The sequence below is a fragment of the Lynx rufus genome, unplaced genomic scaffold (genome assembly GCF_022079265.1).
Source record: "Lynx rufus isolate CCGP_SWC_20201006 ecotype Redwood Valley unplaced genomic scaffold, mLynRuf1.p SCAF_34, whole genome shotgun sequence".
Lineage (NCBI taxonomy): Eukaryota > Metazoa > Chordata > Mammalia > Carnivora > Felidae > Lynx > Lynx rufus.
This window is the reverse complement of record NW_025814850.1, coordinates 4,161,971-4,185,885: the sequence shown is the minus strand read 5'-3', so window position 1 is coordinate 4,185,885 and position 23,915 is coordinate 4,161,971. Positions and strand designations below refer to the sequence as shown.

At 50.0% G+C, this 23,915-nt stretch overlaps 1 protein-coding gene across 3 annotated transcripts; it reads left to right on the top strand.

Moving 5' to 3' along the window:
* Positions 1-24: 24 nt before the first annotated feature.
* Positions 25-23,783, top strand: LOC124522055 (Golgi SNAP receptor complex member 2-like). 3 transcript variants are annotated; one of them, XM_047093236.1, is made up of 8 exons: positions 25-361; positions 2,663-2,808; positions 5,522-5,715; positions 14,193-14,257; positions 16,015-16,123; positions 16,944-17,076; positions 19,480-19,620; positions 22,817-23,783. In XM_047093236.1, exons 1-8 carry the CDS (start codon positions 25-27, stop codon positions 22,976-22,978), a joined length of 1,287 nt encoding a protein of 428 aa, XP_046949192.1. In that variant the 3' UTR covers positions 22,979-23,783. The 3 variants fall into 3 exon arrangements, with proteins under 3 accessions (XP_046949192.1, XP_046949193.1, XP_046949194.1); XM_047093237.1 differs by lacking the exons at positions 25-361; positions 2,663-2,808; positions 5,522-5,715 and adding an exon at positions 7,405-7,887; XM_047093238.1 differs by lacking the exons at positions 25-361; positions 2,663-2,808; positions 5,522-5,715 and adding an exon at positions 8,085-8,145.
* The last annotated feature ends 132 nt before the right edge of the window (positions 23,784-23,915 follow it).

Sequence of the window (23,915 nt, the reverse complement as noted above, 5' to 3'; positions counted from 1 at the left end):
TGCTTCCAAGTGAGAAACGAGAAAATGTTAAGTGACAGCCACGGAGTTGAGACCATCCGAGACATCCTGCCAGACACGAGCCTCGGGGGCCCATCCTTCTTCAAAATCATCACGGCCAAGGCCGTCCTGAAGCTGCAGGCCGGGAATGCTGAGGAGGCCGCCCTGTGGAGGGAGCTGGTGCGCAAGGTCCTGGCATCCTACTTGGAGAAGGCCGAGGAGGCGGTGACACTGGGTGGGAGTCTGGACGAAAACTGTCAGGAGGTGCTGAAGTTCGCCACGCGGGAGAACGGCTTCCTGCTGCGGTACCTCGTGGCCATCCCCACGGAGAAAGGCCTCGACTCCCAGGGCTGCTTCTGTGCAGGTGCCCCCTTGCTGTCCCGCCACCCCCAGCCTGCCCGCCTCACTCTGCCTCGGGTGGGGCTCCCGATGTAGGCTCTCTGCCCTTTCCTGGCTCTCCACGAGCGCCCCCATGCCACCCCTGGGATGTTGCAGCAGACGTAGCCTCTGCTCCTCCCCAGCACCCACCGAGGCCAGCAGCCCTGAGGGTTGGGACCTGTGGGTGCACAGCTCTGCCGGGTGCTGCTCTCTCTGCTCAGGGAGCTCCATCCAGGGAGCTGTGCTCTCCGCCCCCTTCATTATTATATCACCCTATCATTGGATTCTTTTGGAGCAGGGGCACGGCACCCTTCCAGATACTTCTGCATGCTTTTGCAAGTGCACACAGTCTTTCTCGCTTAACAAAAATGGGCTCATCCTACTGAGTGCTGTGCAATAGAACATTCTCCGATGGTGAAAATATCCTAGATCTGTGCTGTCTAATACGGTAACTACAAGCCATCTGTGGCCCCTGAGGACTTCAAATGTGGCTAGTGTGACTAAGGAACCAAATTTTCAGTTTAACTTAAAGGTATTTAAATTGAAATGGGCGCCTGTGGCTTGTGGCCACCGTATGGGCCAGCACAGCTGTATATATTGTTCTGCAACTTGGTTTTGTTCTACTGAGGAATGTATTATGGATATCATTCTACGTCAGTACATCTGCCGTATCATTACTGTCCTCAAGCCTGATTCTTCTGTGTGGGACCACCGGGCCAGCTGCTTTGTTTGGGTTATTTAACTTAGTCCTAACAATAACCTGTCCTGTGGTGAAGCCAGATGCGGACCTTGACGGTCCTAGAGCCTCGCTCTGGCCGTGTCCCCGCAGGGCCTCTCCACCCCATTGCTTTTCAAGGCAGTGAGATATTCCATGGCTCACGTTCCATTTCTAGCTCTTCTCCCCGACCCAGACCCCTGTTTCCATCACCTTCGGTTCTCCAGGGGGACTGTGAGGATTTTGCCCTGCCGCAGGGTGCCCTAGCAGGAGACGCGGCTGCAGGTGGTTTGGGGACCATCCTGTTGTCTGGAGCCTGTGGGACCGGAGGGAAAGTCTGCTTCGGGCATCCGGAAGGAAGTGGTCTGCGGTTTTCTTCCTGCAGAAGACATTTTCAAGTCCCTGCTCACTCCCTCCTCACACCCGCCAACCCCTAACACTCACGCTCTGCCCTTTCCGCCTGTGGGTGTTGGGCTCGGGGAGGAGGCCAGGCCCCCCAGGGCTGGTGGGGAGGGTCCCCCAGTGGGTGTGAATGCTGGCAGGGGGCGGCTCTCACTGTGCCTCTCACCCGCCAGCCCTCAGGCCGAGACTGAATCTGGGGGCTTGGGCTTCCTTCCTGCTGCAGGCATGGCTTTGTGGCCGGGTGGATGCCCACCGCCGGCATCCGGCTGTATTTCATGGTTCACAGTGCACTTTCAAAGCCTCATCTCCTTTAAACTTGGTCATCACCCCCACAGGAGAGCAAGGAGCAGCTGAATTTTATAGATACTGAAATGGAACCTCGTAAAACCTCGACGAAGGTTAGGATGAGGCAGCTATTAGGCAGAAGAGCCAGCCCTTCTCGTCCCAAGGCCAGAGGGCCTCTTTCCCCTGGCCCTGTGGGAGGCAGGCATGTGCTCAGGATCTGAGCCCCACTCTGACTCTCACCGCCCGCCGCTGTGGAGGGACCTCCAGCAGAGGAGCTGAAGCCGGACCCTGCACCACTGTCCTGAGATGTCCGGCCTCTCTGACTCCAAGCTGGACACTCCAAGCAGTGTCCAGACGGTCCTGCCTCCGGTTGGCCTCCCCACCTACTCCCTGCCTGTCGGCCGGCCCCATGGCCCCAGCTCCTACCCTGCTTGCTGAGGCGCTGACTCGGTTGCTTCCGTTTCTGGACCCCAGTGGAGGGGTGGGCCTACGGGAGGTTGGCATTGGTGAGCAAGCAGTGGGAACACTGAACACAGGCAGCTAGGTAGAAGAGGATGTGGGCTCTAACACCAACCCAACCCAAATCCGATTACCGGCTCTGCCACTTAGTCGTCCTGTGACTGGGCAGGTCTCCTGACCTCTCTGTGCACCGACTGCTTCGGCTGCAAAATGACAGCAATAATTGTAACGGTGTTTTGTCGTAAAGACTAAGTAATGGGGTTGTTTCTCAGCGGTGGGCATGTGAGTGACGGTTGTTTGATCTTTGTGTCCTCCTTTTATGTCTGCCCCTTCCTTAAATAGCAGGTCCTTCTGCCTAGGAGCTTCTGCGTTGTCCCCAGACTCTGGCCCCGCCACTGCTCACTCTCCTGCCGTCCCTCTCCCCAGGCTGCTCCCGGCAGATTGGCTTCTCGTTTGTACGACCCAAGCTTTGTGCCTTCTCTGGCCTCTATTACTGCGACATCTGCCACCAGGACGATGCCTCGGTGATTCCGGCCAGGATCATCCACAACTGGGACCTCACCAAGCGCCCGGTAAGCCTTGGGCCCAACCAGTCGTGGCCACACAGGGCTGAGGAGTGACAAAGGAATGGTCGCTCCCCTTTGTTGCTGCTCTTTGTGTGGAGGAGTTTGGCTCTAGGGAATTTAGGGTCACTGGTTCAGGCCCCATGATGGTGGGAGGGCCAACCAAGAAAAACCTGTGCTGCTGGTCTGTAGCCCCTGGGCAGAACTCTGTCAGTGCCTGCCTCGTTCCTCAGGTGGAGGTCTGAGGGTGGTTCTCTGCAGCTCCCATGGCCACGGACAAAACTGTTTAAGGCACCAGCAACTAGAGAGAGAGAAAGAGAGGGAGAGGAAGAATAGATAAGGAAAGATAGTTAGGATAGATTATATTTCTAGATGGATGGGGGATGGGTGGGTAGATAGTTGTGAATAGATAGATGGGTGGATGGGTTGGCGGGTGGATGTAGACAGATGGTTGGGTGAATGGATGTGGATGGAGGGATGGGTAGATGGATGTGGACCGATGGACGGGTGGATGGATGGGTGGGCTGGCCAACTGGCTGTACTTCCCCTTGGAGCAGTCAGCCTTCTCTGTATATTTGTTTACATACATTTGTAAAGTTGGGATCATTCTGGACTCATACTGATTTATAACAGGCTCTGTCCACTTGGTACCATTTAGTGTGACTTAGTCTTGAGTACTTTTTTATGTTCACCAAATGCTTTTGAATAAGATGTATTCTAAGATCTCTCTTTTCTTCTTCTCCACCTGAGCTTACCCACTTACCTAGCTATGTTACCATTAGCAAATTATTTAACTTCAGTTTCCTCATCTATAAAGAAGGATTAATAAGTATCTGCCTCAGAGGACATTACAGGAGATGGCACCCGCCAGTCTCTTAGAGCCTTACATCAGTGCCCTTTCTTTCTCCTGAGGCCTGCCACACCTTCAGCCCCTCATTCACTTGGTCAGAGCCTGCCTGGAGGAGCACAAACTTGGCTTTCTCCCAAAGGCACAGATTTCTGCTTAAGACAGACACAGAAGCACAAAGAAGAAGCTATTTGTTTCTCAAGACCCAGGCCTATTGGCCATGCAGTCTTGACGTGTGGATGTGTCGTCAGAGCACAGGGAACGTGACTCTTAGATTCCGTGCCACCTCAGCCTCCACCTTGCTGGGGACCGGAACCCCAAGGACATTAGCTTCACTTTGGCTTTTTGTTGGTTACCTTGTCCTCACTCCTGCCCTCAGTGGTAAGTATTTAACTAACTGCATATAGAATATTAAACCTCAGAACCGCCACAGATGCAAATAATTCTTTGGCTATAAAACACACTCGCTATTTACAACATCCGGACAACTGTTTTTTTTATTTTTTATTTTTTGCATTTATTTATTTTTGAGAGAAAGAGAGAGAGAGCACGAGTGGGGGAGAAGCAGAGAGAGGGGAAGACTCAGAATCCAAAGCAGGCTCTAGGCTCTGAGCTGTCAGCACAGAGCCCGACATGGGGCTCAAACCCGTGAACCGTAAGATCATGACCTGAGCCGAAGTCAGACGCTTAACCGACTGAGCCACCCAGGCGCCCCTGCATTATTATTATTATTATTATTATTATTATTATTATTATTATTTTAACCTAAACTCAAAATAATTCCGTAAGAGATGCTTTTCTTTTCCCCACTTTCTAGACAAGGAAACTGAGTCACAGAGGTTAAATAAGTGTCACAAGGTCCTACTGGTAGGCAGTGGTAGAGCCAGGATTCGAATTCAATTCTGACTTGAAAGCCCGACTCCTAACCACTGCATGGTAGTTGATGGTGGAGACCATCTCAGATCCTCCGGCCTTCTTATTACACCAAGGAGGAGACTGAAGGGGAGAGAAGCTTCTTGGTAGTTAATGAGGCAGCCAAGTGTGCAGAGACAACACCTCAGTTTAGACCCGGGCTCTGCTTTCTGCAGGTAGATTGGATAAGCCACTTTAGCTTCTCTGAGCCTCCATTTACTCATCTGTAAAATGGGGGTGGTGACACCTCCCCCATTGAATTGTCATCAGCCCGAAGAAAGGATATGGTTGACATCCGCAGCCCACCGTCGGGCAAATAGTAGGCGCTCAGTAACCGGCTTTGGCATTAGGGTCAGGGCCGAGGGTAGAACCTGTAACACCCTGTCAGTGGGAGAGGCTGGGATTGCTCGCTCCCCTCCACACGGGGACTTGGGGGAGCCCTGGTTGGTGCTGCTGGCCAGAGCTTGGGGCGGGGGCGCTCGGGAAACCTTGTTAAGCTGTGTGTGATCTGTAGTTTCCCGTGGCTGGAGCCTGACTCAGACAGTCACCTGGTTCCTGGGTCGGCGCTGGGGCAGTGCCTGTTTCTGTTAGGCAGGAAAATGGGGGCTGGGAAGACAGGAAATAGTGGGAAGGATCTGTAGGCCCAGGGGGAGAGGGGCATTGACCCAACGTGGCCGGGGAGGGACCGCAGCTAGTGCCTGGGAGGGAGAGTAGGTTTGGGAGTTAGGGCAACTGGGTTCAGATCTTGACTTTTATGAGCTGTGGACCTAGGCCCGGTCACTTCATCTCTGGTCCTCCGTTTCCTCATCTGTATAATGAAGATGGCACCGCTTCCCTTGGACGGTGGTGGCAGGGCGGGTGAGTGGGTGGGTAATACTGTGCCTGTCGCAGAGATGCTCACTGAACGGCCATTCTGTCCCCCCCCCCCCAACCGCCCCCGTCTGCCGTCTGGTGGTGTCCCAGATCTGCCTGCAGGCTCTGAGGTTCCTGACGCAGATCCGGGCCCAGCCCCTCATCAGCCTGCAGCTGGTGAATGCCTCGCTGTACGAGCATGTGGAGCAGATGCGCCTCGTCCGGAGGAGACGGGAGCAGCTGAAGCTTCTGGGGGATTACCTGGGCCTGTGCCGAAGTGGGGCCCTGAAGGAGCTGAGCAAGAGGTGAGCGTCCCGGACACACACACACACACACACACACGCATGCAGCTAGTGCCCGCCCAAGACGCCCCCTTGGGAAAAATGCCAGGGCCGAGCAGAAATCACCTTCCCACTAGGTTGGGGAAGTTACCACAAGCTTTGGGAGTGGTTTTTATTTGTTCATGTATTCATTCATTTACTCGTTCATCTAAAGTTATTTACTGAGAACATACCAAGTGCTCAGCACTGAGCCAGCTTTGTGAGCTCCACACTGAGCAAGGTAGACCCGGTCCTACTCTCTCACAGGGAAGGCAGATGAGTAAGCCTAGAGCTACAACAGCCTGTAGAGCTGCTACAACAGCCTAGAGGGAGCTAGAAGGGAGGCAGGATGCCTGGAAGTACAGAGGTGAACCCTCTAATCCGGAGTGGAGGAGGGCAGAGCCGGGAAGACTTCCTGGAGCAATGTACATATAAGATGAGCCTTGGAGAATGAGTCAGAGTTAGAAAGGGGAAGACTCAGGAAAGAGTGTTACAGATGGAAGGAACGGTGCGCTCAGGCCCTGAATGAAGGCCCCATACGAGGGAAGAACAGAGAGAGCTCCGGGGCGTGCAAGGAGGGAAGAGGGGCGCTGCCAGGACCCCGCGGTGCTCGGCCACGTGGAGGCCCCCCAGGCAGGCGCACGCGGCGTGCACCCCGAAGTCGGTGCCCGCGCGCGCGCACTCCTCTCCACTGGGCCAGGCAGCCCTTCCCTCCCTCGACACCCAGCAAAGAGAGGTTGCGGGGGGACTGGAACTGAGGGTCCCCAACCACGTTGGAGCAGGAGAGCAGAGTAGGAAAGGATGCGGGGGGAATAAGGGAGACCAAAGGAGGAAGGACTGAGGGTTTTTTGACGGGGGACCACCTCGCTGTCTCAATTCCTCGGATGAGTGGCCTAGAGCCAGCCAGGCTGGGCCAGCAGGGCGCTGGGAGGCAGTGTCAGCCTGTGGCTTTGCTGGGCTAGAGGTGGGGGCGGGGGGCGGGGCGGGGAAGGCCAGGTGGCAGGGGCTGTTTGGAGAAAGGAAGGCTTTCTGGGCCCGAGGGAGGCCAAGTCCGACACCTGCCCCGGAGCCCGGTGTACTTGATTTGGCTTTTCAAATATGCACTGAGGCGTCGTTCTTGCCTTGAGAGCTGAGTTATTCACACCCACTGGGCCCTGCTGGATAAGAGCACCAGTGAATGCAGGACTGGTAGGGAGAGCCAGCTAGTGCGCTGAGGTTGCACAGAGAGACAGTGACCCCTCGCCGTTTTCTGGGTGTGGAACTTTGAGTCCCCGCGCAGGAGAGGGTGACAGCCTTCTGGTTCGAGGCGGGGACGCAAGGAGCTCCGTTTCTCAGCCTCCCCTTGGGCTGATGGCTCGGAGCCTGGAGCCTGTTTCCGATTCTGTGTCTCCCTCTCTCTCTGCCCCTCCCCCGTTCATGCTCTGTCTCTCTCTGTCCCAAAATAAATAAAAAACGTTGAAAAAAAATTAAAAAAAAAAAGCAGCTGTTTATTTGTACCCTTATCTCACTTCCTTTCCTAGACCGCGACCTCTCTTGAGGGCAAGAGGAACCCGGTTTCTCCACAGCACACAAGACACGGTTACCACTCATTCATTGGGAGTTTATTGGAAGGATAAATGGGGGGGGGGGGGTAGTAACCGGACATCCTTGACATAGGAGATGCTTGCGCACAAGAGCCCAGCGGAGCGCAAGCTCCAGACCCACAACTGAGCACTTTACTGGGAAGGAGAGCGAGAACCGCGCCCCCAGCCTGCCTCCGCTGGGGAATGGCAGGTGTCCGCCCCCTCTGTTGCAGCTTTGCTCTGAGGACCTCACGTCCCTACTTCTCCGACTGTCCTTGTCAACGCCTGACTCGATGCCGAAGCCCGCCCCCCTACCCACAACTATGCTTCCTCGTCCCCGATCTGCGGCAGTGCCTCTGACTACCCTTAGCCTTTTTGTCCGGGCCTCTTCTCCCGTCGCCCTCCTCTTCTGTCTCCATCACCACCGGCAGGGCGCGCGTCGGGGCAGCCCTGGCCGGCAGGAGGGGGCGGGTCCTGCGACCGGGAGCCGGAAGCCGGAAGCCGGACGGGGGGCCGTGAGGACGTGTTCCAAGGAAGCCAGGGCCGGACCCGGCGGGGCCGGCGACGTGGAGCCGCTGTACTAGCAAATGCACAAGTGAGGGCCGCGTCGGGGCCCGGGCGGGGGCGCAGCCAGGCTGGGCGAGGCCGGCTCCCCTGGCTGGGGCCTCGGGCGCCCGCCAGTGTGGAGGCCGAGTCCTTCCGCCGGGGCGCTGCCGGGGGCGGCTCGGAAGTTCTGTCTCTGGCGGGATGCCCAAGTCGGCGGCGGATGGAGGGTCCGGCCTGATGCGTGGGGACGTTGGGCCGGACGGCTCATGGGATCTTCGAGGCCGCGACTACCTGCTAAGTAGACTAGGTGAAGGGAAAGTCATACTTACAGATTATAAATTGTTTGTCCAGCACCTGCCAACTCACTGCTCTGGGTTGGTAGAGATGGTGGGAGTCAGGGCCCCTACACCTACTTTACTATTCACTTGGAGAGCCCAGGGACGTCCGAAAAAAATCTAAGGTGTGGCAGGATTGGATGGAGTGTAAATGAACAATACAAACGGAATCTTCTTTAGTTTAGAAAGATCCATCATTGAGCTAAGGTCGTCAGAATAAGTTTCATTGTAACTCACAGCTCCTAAATGACGTCGGCCCCAACTCTTGATTGACACTAATCTGTTGTTGCTGCTACACTTTTTTCCCTTTTCTTTTGATTTGGTTTATACCAGAGACCATACTGATGCAGTGTTTGGTTTGAGTGCAAATATAAAACCTACTCTGTAACAGTTTTAAAACGACAGAATTTGCTCTTACCCTGGGAGCCCTATTCTCATATAAAAATTATAAGAAGGGACGGGTCGCCTGTGTGGCTCAGTCGGTTGGACATCTGACTCTTGATCTCAGCTCACGGCTTGAGCTCTGGGTGGTGAGTTCAAGCCCTGCGTTAAGCTTCAAGCTGGGCGTGGAGACTACTTTAGAAAAAAATTTTTATATCTATATAGATGATGGAACTTAAATAATCAGACCTGTGAGTCCATTGGAAAAGGAATGAAATAGAATTATTTTTGTGTTACTAAGAAAGGACAGATCTTTTAGTGTGTCTTTCCCCTGAAGTATTGAACCAGTCCTGGGAGTTCTGGTTCTAGACTTCTTTTTCTGATCTATAAAATGTTAGTTTGGAGCTCATAAACTTTGAGGCTCCTTTCAGCTTCATGATACTGGTGATTGAGTGTCTTAAAAGGAAACACACAATCCTGCGAGCGTCAGCAATTAACTTTTGCAGTTGCAGAAATTAATGATCGAGGCTGAATTGACACAACAGTAACTGAGCATCTTAATTTTACTGGAACTTTGAACCCACTTTGTGGTTATCTCTGGCCATGTCCCTGACAGTACATTGGAATGAAATCAGTACTTGAAAGTTCTGTATCTTGAAAACTCCTTCTTAACTGCCTGAGCAATGAGTGGGGGAGGGAGGGGAGGTGAAAATCAGAATAAACATTTTATGCTTAAGTAATACTGCATTAGGATGAACTTTATAGATGAATAAGTGGCCAGGCTTCTATTTTTGATATTCAAGTGGTTGTAGAGGTGTCTATATTTGTCCCCTGTATAGTCTAGGATCCCTCAGTGCCCTGGACCTTATTATCTCTAGAGATTCTTTTCGGTTTTAATTTTTTAAACAATATTTATTTTTGAGAATTAGAGTGTGAGTGGGGGAGGGGGAGAGAGAGAGAGGGAGCTACAGAGTCCGAAGCAGGCTCTAGGCTCCAAGCTGTCAGCACAGAGCCCAAAGCGGGGCTCGAACCCACGAATCGTGGGATCATGACCTGAGCTGAAGCCGGACACTTAGCCGACTAAGCCACCTAGGTCCCTCTATCCCTAGAGCTTCCGATTCAGTAGGTCTGGAGCACAAGAAGCTCTATTTTTAACAAGCTCTCCAAGTGATTCTGGTGAGCAGCTGGGTGTGAAAACTGTTACCTTATCTGAAGACCAGTTTTTCCTTTTTTTGAATTTGCCCTCTGGTGAGAGGCTAAATGGAGAAGCGGCAAGGTGGGTGAGGTGAAAATGACCAGATGGTTCCCACTACTTTTAAGTAAAGCAAAAACAACCACAAATGTTTGTATGATGCCGTAAAGGTTACACAGCAATTTCATATTGCATTTGGATCTATGAGCCTTTAAATAGTTGTGATTATTTATTCATGTGTGTACCCTGTTTTATCGGAGACTGAGGCACCAAGGAGTTAAATGGCTTGTTCCTGGTTCCTCAGCCAGTCCATAGTGGGACCAGAACTTGCAACCAGTATCTTTTAACTCTAAAACTGTTCCCTGCTCGTAGGGGCCAGAGGCAGCATGGATACAAAATAGGTGTATATGAAAGGATGAGAGTAGTTCCATGGACTTTTAAAAAGCAATTTCATTTCTACAGACTGGATTCGTTTGTTTGTTTGTTTGTTTTTAGTCAGCAACAGTGACCTTGTTTTCTTACTATGAGGTCTCTCTGCTTGGTGATGTTATTACCTAAGCCCACCACGGACCCCATGTTGGACAGGGCTAAGACTTCTGGTTTCTAGTGTCCACCTCCCCCCCCCCCCCCCCCCCCGCCCGCCCCAAGTCCTGCCTGTGCATCACCTGTTCCTTATTGGCTTCCAGTGTGTTGTCTGAATTCCCAGTTCGGTTTAAAACAGACTTGCCACATAGTAGTCCCCCCTATGCCATGCCTGCTTGCTTTGTTGTTTTGCATTTGATTTCCTCCCAGGCATGAAATGTAGAGATTGGAATCATTTTCTTGGCCATATCTCTTCTAGTTCATTCAAAGCATTCAGAGCTTAGGTGGGAGAAGTCAGTATTGTTTCCCTGCAACTTTAAAGTTTGTCCATTTTGGCTTAGAAAACGGTATAAGCCACCTGAAGGGTGTTTATAGGATGAGTGTTGCCATCATCTCTCACCCTGTCCTCATAGACTTTAAAAATTGGAAGGGACTGGCAAAATCTTCCATTCCAACTCCCTGTAGTCAGGAAGACCCTTTATAAAACCCGAAGCAGTTCGTGTACCCTGTGTTTAAACATGCAGGAGCTCTTTTTCTTTTTTTCTTTTTTTTTTTAAGTTTAGAGAGAGAAAGAACACGAGTTGGGGGGGGTGCGCAGAGAGAGGGAGAACCCCAAGCAGGCTCCCAGCTGTCAGCGCAGAGCCCGCCCGACACGGGGCTCGAACCCATGAACCATGAGATCATGACCTGAGCCTACCCAGAGTCGACGCTCAACTGACTGAGCCACCCAGGCGCCCCCCTTCTTCCTTTGCTTGAAGAGAGAGAGTTCATAATTATTCTGGGGTTTTTGTGGGGAGGGGCATGTTGAGCTGAAAGCTACCCTCTTGAATGGGGCTCTTGGTTCTGGCTCTCCCTTCAGGAGCCGCAGTGGAGAATGAGCCCATTCCTCTGCCTATGTCAGCTCTACGTATTTGAAAAGCACCAGCTGCCCCATTTTAATGGAGTTTTGTTTTTTTGTTTTTTTTTTCTCTTTTCTTTTCTTTTCTTTTCTTTTCTTTTCTTTTCTTTTCTTTTCTTTTCTTTCTTTTCTTTTCTTTTCTCAGAGGCTTATTATCACTAGCTCTTTTGACCATTCCTCTTCATGACTTGACTTCTAGACTCTTTCCCGGTCATCCTCTTCATCCATCTTCCGTCAGGGGAAGTCTTTAATAGGGGCCTTTAACAGACAGCTCCCAGGATGGAATGCCACTTGATATTGTACATTGGGGACTTTTTAAAAAAGTCTTAAGTGGGAATGCTTTTCATCCCTGACAAATTTAATTTTACTATTTTAGCCTAAATGAAAATATTACTATTTGTTTTGTGGTACAACATCCTAACCTAGGCTCATTATAGCACAGAGTGATGTGCAAATGTCATCAACGTAAGTTGGTTTGTTAAAAAATCTTGAACAAAACGTAGAGCTGAAGGCAGTCCTGTGGTAGAATGCTGGAAATCTTGGCTAGCATCCCTTGGGTACCATTATTTAGCCTGCCATGAAGCCCTCGTCCTTAAAGTTTAAAGTATTTGTCAATCCATGGGAGAAATGTACTATCTCGTTATTTTGACTTTGCATTCTTCTGATTACTAGTCAAGTGGAATAATAGATACAGACATAGATGTAGATATGGATATAGATATAGATATGTTTGGGTTTTCTTTTCTGTCATTTGCTCTTTGCCCATTTTACAAAAGTGCTTTGACTTTTCCTGTTGATTTGCAGCATTTTTTAATATACTCTAGACATTAGTCCTTTCTTATCTGGCGCGGGTATCTTCCAGTCTCTGCCTGTCTTTTTATTTTATTTTTTTAGAGCGTCTTTGGTGTAGACAGGTTTTTTGTTTTAATGTAGTCAAATTGACGAGTCTTGTGGTGTGTTTTGTTTGGGGGACAGTATTGTTTTTTGCCTTGTTTAGGAAATTCTTCTTCAACCTGAAGTCATAGTATGCATTCCTATATTTTCTCCAGAAAATTTTAAAGCCTTGCCTTTTACATTTGGGCTTTAAACCATCTTGCGTTTCTTTTTGTGTCTGGACTCTACTCTTTGCTCCTGGGTCAAGGTTAGGGTTTGTCTGTCTCCGCACTGCAATGATGTTGTTTTGTTTGGTTTTGTGTTGTTATTATGGCTTTGTCATAAGTCCTCATAGCAGGTGGACCAGGTCATCCCTCTCATACTTGATTCAGAGTTGTCTTGGATACTCTTTGCCCCCTGCCCCCCTCCCTTTTTTTCTTCTGTTCCCGTTCCTGTCAATACTGCTAATTTTCACATTTGCTCTATGAAGCTGCCATTGACAACTTACCTCACGGCCTACGTGCAGGCCTTCGGTAAAATCCTAATTGTCTTCCCATCGGCGTCGCCGTGCAGTCCTCTTGCTGTCTCTGTGGTTACCCTGACCCAGATGTTGGTTAACTCAAGCTGTGTTCCTCCATCTACCTCCGTACCTCCACGTGCCCTCATTCTACACTATCAGGACCTATCTTACCGGAGGAGCAGTCTGGTCCCTCCATCTCTAGTGGTGATTTCTAGTTTCCTTTCAGGGCCGTGGGTCTTACCCAGGTGCGCTCAGACTCAGTAGAGCGCTGGCCTTGCTTCTGGTGCCGTGGGTCATGTTTAGAGTCCGCAGGAAAGCCCTGGCAAAGACAAGACAGAGTTGAAACCTAGTTTGGGCTTCTGGCTTGCATTGGTAAATTTGGGTTCACAGATTGTGGTGCTCATGGTGGAGGCTGGTTGCTGACCTTTCCCTCAAGGGTTGGAGGTGATATAGTTGCTCAGCAGACTGCTTTCCTGTGGCTCTGATGTGAGAGACCGGAAGCACCAGGAGCCCGTTGTTGGGGTAGCAAAGGCAGTATTCCAGAACTGATCGCAGACGACTGCTAGGAAGGGCTCTGGGGGTGACCTTGGTCAAGCCCCGAGGAGCCTCCGGAGAGCACGCTAGGGCCCGCCATCTGAGACCACGCTGGCGAGCCAGGGTACGGTGTCGCATTTCCCAATGAGGAGGCACTCGCCTGGGATTGCCAGGGAAAGGCCTTTACCGGACGGGACATCCCCGTCTTTCAGGACCTTCCTCTGATAGTTTTCTCGCACTGAGCGCCTCATCCCTTCTCCCCTCCGACCCCTACTCGCTTCCGGGCAGGCCCACCTGCTTGTAATCCACGTGCCTTTTTGCCGATCCTTTTCTTCATCTCTTCCCTCATCAGGTCAAGTTTCCGTCTTCAGAGTGCTCTTTAGAACTCACTTGACGCCACCGGGTTCCGCCAGCTTTTACTCTTACTTTCTTACGTTTCCTTGGCACCACGCCACTGCGCGTAGCCCCTCGGCTTCCTTTTTGTTTACACTTCCATGTAGTGATGTTCCCCTAAATCTTCTTGGGACTTGTCATGTCTCTCTGGCCTGTCATTCCTAATTACATTGTTTCTCAAGGACAAGGATTATATCTTTCTTGCCCTTTGACTCTCCCTAGTACAGACCAGCGCTCAGCACATCGGGTCAAAGAGCAGAGAGTGGGATTGGCTGGGTCCGGATTGAGGTTTATCACTTGCTGTGTGACCTTGAACAAGTTAACCTTTCTGGGCTTCGGTTGTCTTATTTATAAAACGAAGATGATAATGGTCCTTTCCGCATAGGGTTATTGACTTTGCAGAATGTCTCCGATGTGGCAGGCACTTAGTAAGCGCCGCCTGTTAGTGTTCTTATTAATATTCATGGTAAAATATTAGAAACCGGGCCAAAACATGTGGCCTAAAGTGCCACTTAACAAAGTTTACAGTTCAGTGATGCTGTCGATTTAAATCAGTTACACGTTGGCATCAGAAAATTTGTCTTTCCTGACCGAAGCACTGTCGATGACTCCTGTCTCACTCATTTCCTCTCTCTTCCTTTGATAGGCAGGTCCACGAGATCCAGTCTCACATGGGACGCCTGGAGACCGCGGACAAGCAGTCTCTGCACTGTGAGTCATTAACTATGGAGAGCAGAGTCCTTTCTCCTGATGACACGATGCTAATGGGCTGTGTTTCCTGACCGCCTTGCTGCCTCAGGGGCTTAATGATTCCATGCCGAAGGAGTTCTGTTGTTAGGGGTGGACAGAAAAACCCTCTGGCAAAGCCTCTGACTTCTCTCATTGCGCCCCGTGGAATCCCACAGGCCTTATCCCCCATTACCCCTCAACTCACCCTGACAGGGCCCTATGGGAATGGACCTCCTCTCCTCTGTCTTAATCTAATTACCGAGCCCTGGGAGGAATGTACTCCGTACAAATTCAGAGATGTTTAACTGGAATTGGTCATTTCTTCTGAGCTGAGAACTGTGGCTTTTTAGGAGGATTATTCAGAAACGAATAGCAATATTAATTAGTGTAGTTCCCACACTGTGGTTTCATTTGAGAAGAGTGCTGCTTTTTGTTTTACGGTTTTCTGTTGGCCAGAAAAGGTCCTTTCTCTGAGCTGGCCACAACAGATGCCACTGGTTACCCACACGTTGCTGATGCCACCCGTTCACCTCCCCGCTTGGCTGTCGCTATGCCCTTTTCTGTTTGCTCATGCCTCCTTTTTGGAGCGTCAAAAGCATCTCTTTTCTGGGTTCTGTGCCCCACCCTGTTCTAATCTAGAGTGCATATGTTAGCTGCTGCAGGTTGGCCTAGGAGGGTGACATTGCTTCTTTACTGTCGTGTCTTTATTGGGCAAGAAGCAATGTGGGTACCTTTTTTTTTTGTTAATGTTTATTTATTTATTTATTCATTTATTTATTTATTTATTTGAGAGAGAGCACACAAGCAGGGGAGGGGCAGAGAGAGAGGGAGAGAGAGAGAATCCCAAACAGGCTCTGAGCTGTCAGAGACCCTGGTGTGGGGCTCGATCCCACGAACCGTGAGACCGCAGCCTGTGCTGAAATCAGCAGTCGGGCACAGTCGGATGCTTAACCGACTGAGCCACCCAGACGCCCCCCTGGGTGCCCTTTTTGTACACGGTTTAGTTCCTATCCATCTGCTTTGTTTGCCTTCCCAGCAGTCTCACTGTCACATGATTAGAAATGGAAAAGAGGCCATGTTGACTGTTTATCAAGAGGGATAAGGAAAATGACTGTATTTATCATATCTTTACCTCTGTGGATTCTTTCCTGGGCCTTTCCTAGTGATATTCAGTCTATTTTGGGGATTCCAGCATCAGCCTGCCCGTCCTTATGGAAAGCCTCAAGGGAGCTCTTCTCTGTGTTTCACACACTAATCTTCCCCTTTGTGCTTTTTTTTCTTTTAACCTCATTACTGTAGGGAATTCAATTGGCAGCCTTCTTACTAGATGTTTATAACTCGTATCTGAGAATAATCTCAAAGGAAAAGAGACCTCATTCTGTTTCAGAAGATACTGCATTTTGCTTAAAATATTTTATTTGGACAACCCAAATATTCATTTTATTTTCTAAAGGCAGGAAATTTATTTCTACAGATTTATCTGTAGCTTTTTAAACAATTGGCATTGCTATGACATTAACAGCTACATGTATATATGCGTGTGTGTGTTTAGAACAACATTTACAGAATCAGTATCACTTGAATTTTTTTCCATTATTCAGTACGATATGCGTTTTTCTCCTTTTCGAATGGGTTTCTTTGAATTTATTGGATATGGAAAAAGACATGTTTATTGTATCATTCTAATTTAAGCTCACTGTCTCTTTTCCAGCAATTACTCTTTTTTCTCTCTTGTGCAGTAGTAGAAAACGAAATCCAAGCAAGCATTGACCAGATATTCAGCCATCTAGAACGTCTGGAGATTCTGTCCAGCAAGGAGCCCCCGAACAAAAGACAGAATGCCAAACTGTGAGTGTTGTGACGCCTCTTGTCCAGGGGAGGCTGTCAGATATTCTGAAAATCCATTTACGCATTGAAAAACTGAGACTCTGTGAAGATGAAGTCCCCCTAAAGGGCACGGTTTCGTTTCAATGATATTTCCTCAAAATAAAAAGCCTGTGAGGTTAGGGGCTCAGAAGCCTGTATCTCCTTACATTGGGTCATTTTGAAATTTTGCCTCCAATACCGTTTTTCTGGCCAGACCCGTGGCCTTACTTGAAGCCTCCAGCAGCCAGGGAGGTGTGCACTGCCCTCTGGTTCCTGCTGCATTCTTGGATTGAGATGAAATCTTGCCGTTAATCACTTCAATCAGCCGATTTATAATGAAATACTGATGTAACATTTGATACTCCGCCATGAAATTCAAATGAAAACCCTCACCACCTCCAGCCCAGCCCCTGCTCCCAAAAGTTCTTATGAAACTTTGTTGTTGCTTTACTCGAAAGGTGCCCTTGGGCTCCTTCTTGAAAAGCGATATAATCCATGGCAGGTCAGGGAGAGGTCCTTGAGCCTGCTTCCTGTCACGTGTTCCCTGTCATGCATCCAGAATCAGAGACCAGCAGATGCTTAAGTAAAGCTGTTGGGATCTCTTGTGCTACAACCGTACTTGAACCACAGGCCGCTTCTTTATTTTCAACATCAGTGATCAAAATCAGATCATTTTGGTGGGGACAGCATGCAGTGGTGTAGGGAGAAGTAAGGAAGCATCTTTCTTGAATACGAAGGCTGGCCGCTCAAAATGTGCGGCCCTGGGTTTCTGGAATGTAATCTCTGTGTCCATCAATTCCAGTCGTGTTGACCAGTTAAAGTATGATGTCCAGCACCTGCAGACTGCTCTCAGAAACTTCCAGCATCGGCGATACGCAAGGGAGCAGCAGGAGAGACAGCGAGAGGAACTTCTGTCTCGAACCTTCACCACTAACGTAAGCCAGGCTCCTGGTTGGGGGGCGGGAGGGGGTGGGGGGCAGTGTCTACAGGCACTCGGCAGCTCGTCGCCACTGAAACTCGGGTCCTGGAGCTTCATCTTTGTAGGGGGTGTCCGAAGCCGATCGACTGGAAGTAACAGTGGGCTTTGTGCCTTGCCACAGACACTAGACCTAGACAGGGAACCTCCTTCTCTAACACGAAAACCCGAAGCGGAAGCAGTTAAAGTGAAGGAGTGGGCAGGGGTGAAAATGACCTGGGTTTGACTGAGAGGTGGAAGTTCACATGGTGGAAACGGTTTCTGATCAGGTAGAGACAGATGATGAGAACTGAAACCATTTGTCATGAGGGGCAGCATTTCAAAGCTGCCTGCAGGCACTTGCCATCGTGCTGTGTATGTGTGTGGTTCCCGTGTCAGATGCCTTAAAATGGTTTTGCCCCAAATCTGAGCAGCAGTTTGGAGGAATTTGTTAACAGGTCTTTTGTTTTGGATGGATTGCTTGACTTGAGCCTGTTCAAAAGTGGCCTGGTTGGTGTGCATGTTTGGTTTTTGGGAGACCCTTGCCCCTGCCCCTCGGTCTTAATAGGATCCATTCCTGCACATGGCTGTTGATGGCTAGAGGACACACTGGCCTTTTTCAGGTCCCTTATAATGTATTTCCACCAAGTGAGGTGGGTTTTGGGTTGTTTTGTTTTAACAGAGAGGTTCATTTTCTAAAGAGGTCTTAGCTCTCTAAGCCTGCCATCAGAATTCAAATCAGCCCACGTTTCACAGATGCTTAAGTCTCTCTGCTGTGTCCACACTTGCAGCAAATTTCCCTGAGTGTTTCAGAATGTGCCTGTGTAGTTTCTGCTTCTCTAGAGTAAGCAGTCAAGTAACACTGATTAACAATTCAGAAGTGTGATGAGGATGTGTTGGAGGCATAGTGGTAGGCACAGCTGTCTGTCTTCCTTCCTTCCTTCCTTCCTTCCTTCCTTCCTTCCTTCCTTCCTTCCTTTCGGTAGTTTCAAGTTTTCATAGCTGCCTTTCAAAAGTGTAATGAATTCTACAACACGCCAAAAGGTGTGTGGGCTTTTGATCGCTATGGCATTGGGTACTCAAACCTCTTTTAGGTCAGGGATGATCGCTCAGAATTGTTTTGTTTGCATATCAGCTCGGTGCGGTGCTCTGCACGCAGTGCCCCTTAATCAAAGTTGACTTTGCCAAATGAACTTCTTGCCGGTCACTCTGTGAGCTGGAGCTATGATATGTTTTTCTGAGTGATAATGCCCAATTAGGTCTACCCTTTCAGGCGGAAGGGTAAGAACGATTTGTATACAGAAGGCACTCAATAAACGCTTGTCGAATGAAGAGACACCTCTCTTTGATTCATTCAAACACTGGAGTCTTGTGACCCACTGAGCATTAGCTGTATGCAGAACATTGTTGAAGATGCTGAGAGTAAAGCTTGTGAAAAAGTGAAAAGCTATGGTCCCCGCCTGCTTCTCGAAACGCTCCCGTGTTAGCAGGGGGCACTGAGAGCAGGTGCATGAAAAGTGATTCTGAACGTATGCAGCAAGGAAGAGGTGGTTGAACCTCTTCGTGGTGATTGAAAGAGGGGAGAATGACCGTGCATGGCAGAAGAATGTGCGATTGTCGGGAGGCGGGAAAGAAGGGAATTATGGCCAGTCCTGACTGCCTTCTGTATCCAGTCCGCTTCTGGTGTAAACTTAGAGCCCTGAGGCCAGTCTCAGTGTTTCTTCCCACAGGATGGTTAAGAGGGCCGGCTCTGCACTCAGTAGTGAGATACAGGCCCCGCTGGACTGAACAGCTCTGTGTGATCTTAGACCTCTCTGAGCTTCAGTTTCTTCACCTCTAAAATGGGGATAGTACAGTAACTGTGTTATAACATTAGGATAAGGATTAAGTGAGCTTAGGGTAATGGGCATCAGGGTGGAAAGTACTTGATCGGTGCCAGTTTTTTTCTTCCTTCATTTCTTTACAGCCCTTTCTGGACTGCTGAGGAGAATTGTCCCATCCCGACTACCCATTAGGCCTTTGTCTCCTTTGTCCTTAGTCAGACTCCGTCTAAGTGCAGTGACAGCTGTAGATAAATAAAACAGCTGCAGAACAAAAGCAAACCTGTGTTAAGGGAAAGCCAAGGAAAGGAACATTTGGAACAAGCTAAGTTAATAGGGGAGTAGTCAGAGAAAGCCTTCAGGAGAAGCCCAGCAAGACCTTGCAGGACTGATGTTCCTTCTTAAGTGGTGGTCATGGTGGAGAGGCAGGAATTCACAGGCCGTGTGTATCTGGCTGTCTCTCTGGCTTGGCCTTGGCCGACAGGCGGAGCAGTCAGACCCGCTGGGACCCCAGGAGCTGACCAGGCGGCAGAGCTAATCCTGTGCCTGCGTTTCTTTCACAGGACTCTGACACGACCATCCCAATGGATAGCTCGCTGCATTTCAACTCCTCCCTCCAGAAAATTCACCATGGCATGGACAACCTCATCGGAGGCGGGCACGGTATACTGGACGGACTGAGGGCCCAGAGACTGACCTTGAAGGTGGGGGCTTTTCTGGGGGACAGGGAGGAGGCCCTTCGTTCTGGCCTCATTCACCAGTTGGGTACCCGCGTTGACGTCTTGGTTACGTATCCTCGCGTTTTGTTATTTTGGTGGTGAGACAGAGCCCTGAGTCTGGGGTCCTTTCTTTTGGAGCTGAAGTATGAGGAGTCCACAAGTGACCACCTTCCCTTCGCCCGCAGCTGCTACTTGTGCTTGCAACGAACCATAATTTGGCATCACTTGGTATCTGGGTCTTTTGCCGTTTACTGAACTTACCATGAAAGTGGCTGCTACGATAGGCACCACTAAGACCAAGAAATCCCACAACTGCCGAAATTACAGAATGCACGATTCTGAGAAGGCACACGTGGCCGCACGTGGCCCCTCACCCTCACGTGGTTTCCCGGAGAGCCCCTCCTGCCGACCACCTGATAGCCGAGACCTTTTGTGCTCTTGTAACTGAGTCCCTGTGGGCGGGGCCGGAGGGCTGCCTGGGTTGACTAGCCGCAGGCACAGAAGGGTTCTAGAGCATCTGGGCTGGCCCCTAGCAGCTGCCCTCTCCATAGTCCCAGGTATTCCTAGAAGCCCCACCCCACTGGCCGAGGCTCAAACCCCCTGGGAGTGGTTTACAGAAACATTACACAGATTCTGATGTCAGTCATGATGTTTCAGCCTCAGCCCTTTTCCTGTATCAGCTCTAATGGATAATGGGGTGTGGGCTGTGCCTATTATCAGGGTGTGGTCCCCTGTGAACGCAGCACTCCCAGCCACTGAGCTGTGAGAAACAGTCACTCGGAAGTGTGAGATTTATCTTAGTTTTTGTTGGACCGCTTTGAGCCCGTCAGCCCCGCGGGACTTCAGTACATTGCTGCACAGCCCCTGCCGTCGTCACCAGGGAGAAAGTCAGGCAGCCCGCAAGTGACCCTCACGCCCTGCTGCCGGCCGTGGTGCTTCTGGTGGTCTGGAAGTGTGTCTCCAACAGCTTCGCGGGTGCCCCTCTTTCTGAACGGCCACCTACTGTAATCTGAACTGATACGTGATGATTAATCTGCCCTTTCTTTAGAAAATTGCCCATATCTCGGGCAAACAGTAAAACCCTTTTAGGACAAGCCTCCCCGTGTCTCACTGACGTCGACCCGGTGGGGTAAGGTTAGAGCTTATTGCCAACGCGAATGTTCGCTTCCTATCGAAGTCTGATATCACTGCGGAGTCTCAGCGGCATCTGCCCCTGTGCTGTCCCCAGAAGGATGCGCAGGGCAGCCCAGTGAGGCGGTTGGGGTCGGAACGTGAGGTTTCTAATTCAGTTTCCTCTGTACACCCGCTGCTACCTACCCGCCTTTTGGTCTTGATTCTCTCCATCCTCCTCCCACCCCACTCCTGCCTAAACCGTTAAAAGGAGTGAAGTTGCTGGGCCGTGGCTGGGGGAAATTTGTGGCTGGAAAGGAATACATTTTTTGAAATTTATGTTAATTTTCAGGTGATTTTAGAAGCTGGGTACTTGTATTACATGCAGGGATGAAATAATCTGCCTTCAGAGCTAAGCAGAATCTTTTTTTTTTTTTTTTAGAGTTTACTTATCATTTACTTAGGGTGTGCGTGCAAGTAGGGGAGGAGCAGAGAGAGACAGACTCCCAAGCAGGCCCCGAGGTGTCAGCGCAGAGCCCGGTGTGGGGCTCGATCTCACAAACCGTGAGATCGTGACCTGAGCCGAGATCACGAGGCGGACGCTTACCTGATTGAGCCACCCAGGCGCCCCAGAGCTAACCAGAATCTTTAGCAAGAGCCTAAATTTCACTATCACTGTCGTTGCAAAAACATGTCTCTGGCCTCCGCTGGCAACGGTAAAGTTTGACCCGAAAGATCTCTTCCGGGGAGGCTTGTTCGTCACTGGGCTGAACCCAGGGTTCGAGTGCCTGTCCGTGATGCCTCATGCTGTTTTCACTTCTGCCTCTTCTGTCTTGCTGGTTAATGTGTTGTTCACTTAAAAACTGAATGTGGGGCATTAGGTTAGATGCCGTCCATCCTGATGGGCCACGTGTGTGGAAGCGAGTTGGGGTCTGCCCAGCATCTGTTTATACTTGCCGCTTCGTGAGCAGTCAAGTGTTCTTAAGAACAAAAATTGGAAAGCAGAGAGGAAGGGCAGGCTGAGTGCTGTGGGCTGTTGATTTAGGAGTAAAATACTCTTTTGGTCTTGATGGCACGTATACAAGGGGTCATTGCGTTGGTGACGGTCGTTCCACGTCACCCGCTTCAGACCCTCTCGCGAACATGGACATTGACCCACACGTTAGACGCAGCAGAATCCCATTGTGTTCCACACAGTCAACGGGCCGATAGCCAGGATTTTGGGGTCAGGGAGCAGAGGAAAAGTTTTCTGAGGTTTCCTTTTTTAAAAATATGTAAAACATTCTCATTTTAAAATTTTCTCTTGAGGTGTAACGTACATACGGTAGGCGTACGGATCTAATTCGTGCGGGTCCTTGAATTTCGACAGATGCATATACCTTTGTGACTCACACTGCTGTCAAGACGTAGACCATCCTCATTGCCCCCGGACAATCCCTCATGCTCTCCCAGCCAGCCTGCCTGCCTTCCTTCCAGGCAACCACCGTTCTGATTTATCTCACTGTAGAGTAGCTTTGCCTGTTAGTGGACTTCATATAAATGTATTACCAAGAGCGGCTTCTTCCTCTCAGGAGTGTTTTCCAGGCTCATTCATACTGTTCCAAGTTGGTAATTAGGTCCTTTTTATTGCCAAGTAGTATATCCCATTGTACAGATACACTATAAGTGGTCTATCCATTCTCTGGTGGATGTACACCTGGGTTGTTTCATTCTGTGTTTTCCTTTGGAAGCTTTATGTTTAATTCTGTGATCCATCTCAAATTAATTTTTGTGCATGATAGGAACTGAGGATCTTCTTACAGACATGTGTATGGTACATATGAGACATGTATGTACATATGTCCACGATATATATATGTACTAGGGTCCATCATTCCTGCACATTTGTGGAAAAGGCTTTTCTTTCCTCCTTGCTTTGCTCCGGTACCTTGATCAAAAGTCATTTGACCACAGAGTGGATTGATGCTGCTTATGCTTTTAGGTATGACCAAGAGACTGTCTCTAGGAGAAGTCCCATTCCTTGGCAAAAGGAGCTGACCTTTGTGTTTCCTTCTTTTCTCGTCCGCTCCAGGGGACTCAGAAGAAGATCCTTGACATTGCCAACATGCTGGGCTTGTCCAACACCGTGATGCGGCTCACTGAGAAGCGGGCTTTCCAGGACAAGTACTTCATGATCGGTGGCATGCTTCTCACCTGTGTGGTCATGTTCCTCGTGGTGCAGTACCTGACATGAGCCAGCCCCGCCCCGCGGCTGAGCGTCGTTCCCACCGTGCGAGAGTCTGTGTGAGTGTGTGTGTGTGAAAGAGAGAGGGGGGCCCAGAGGCTGCCTTCTTAAATGTATGCCCTTCTTAACTGTGAAGACCACTGGGAGTCATCGTGATCTGTAAGGTAGCGGGCGTTTCAGACCTGCTCTGTTTCCTGTAACACCTTGGAGGGGGAGCGAATGCTACCAAGATGCATGGTCCTAAGGAAATGAGAGTATCTCCTCGCTCTCTCGCTCTCGCTCTGTCTCGCCGTCTCTCACCCTCACTGGGGGTGGAAGTGATGTAAGGGTAAGGGGTGAAGAAAGAAGAGGGAGGGAAAGAATGGTTTTGCTGTTCTTGTCCATGTAGCTGATGCTCGCCCAGGGAAGGCTTTTTTTTTTTTTTTTTTTTAATATATGAAATTTATTGTCAAATTGGTTTCCATACAACACCCAGTGCTCATCCCAAAAGGTGCCCTCCTCAATACCCATCACCCACCCTCCCCTCCCTCCCATTCCTCTTCTGCTCCTGGTCACCCCCTATGTGGCCATCTTTCCATCATTCATCTTTCGAAGCCAAGTTCAAAAAGCAACCCTCCCTGAGAAGCCCCTCCCAACATTCTATATTCCTTCCACAATTATTAACTGAGCACTTACTATGTACCGGGAACTATTTTAGGGGCTGGGGACAGAGACATCAACAAAGCCCCTTCCTTCACAGTGTTTGCATTCTAGGGGGAGAGGCGAGTCCCAAACACACACACAAACATATGAAGCACTTCCTGGTGGTGATAAATATTATGCAGCAGAATAAAGCCAGGGGAGTGAGAGGTAACCTTGTCCTTGAAGGGGAAGTCAAGGAATACCTCTCTGAGGAGGTGACATTGAGCAGCACTGAATGAGGCAAAGGACCGGGTCGCCCAAATGT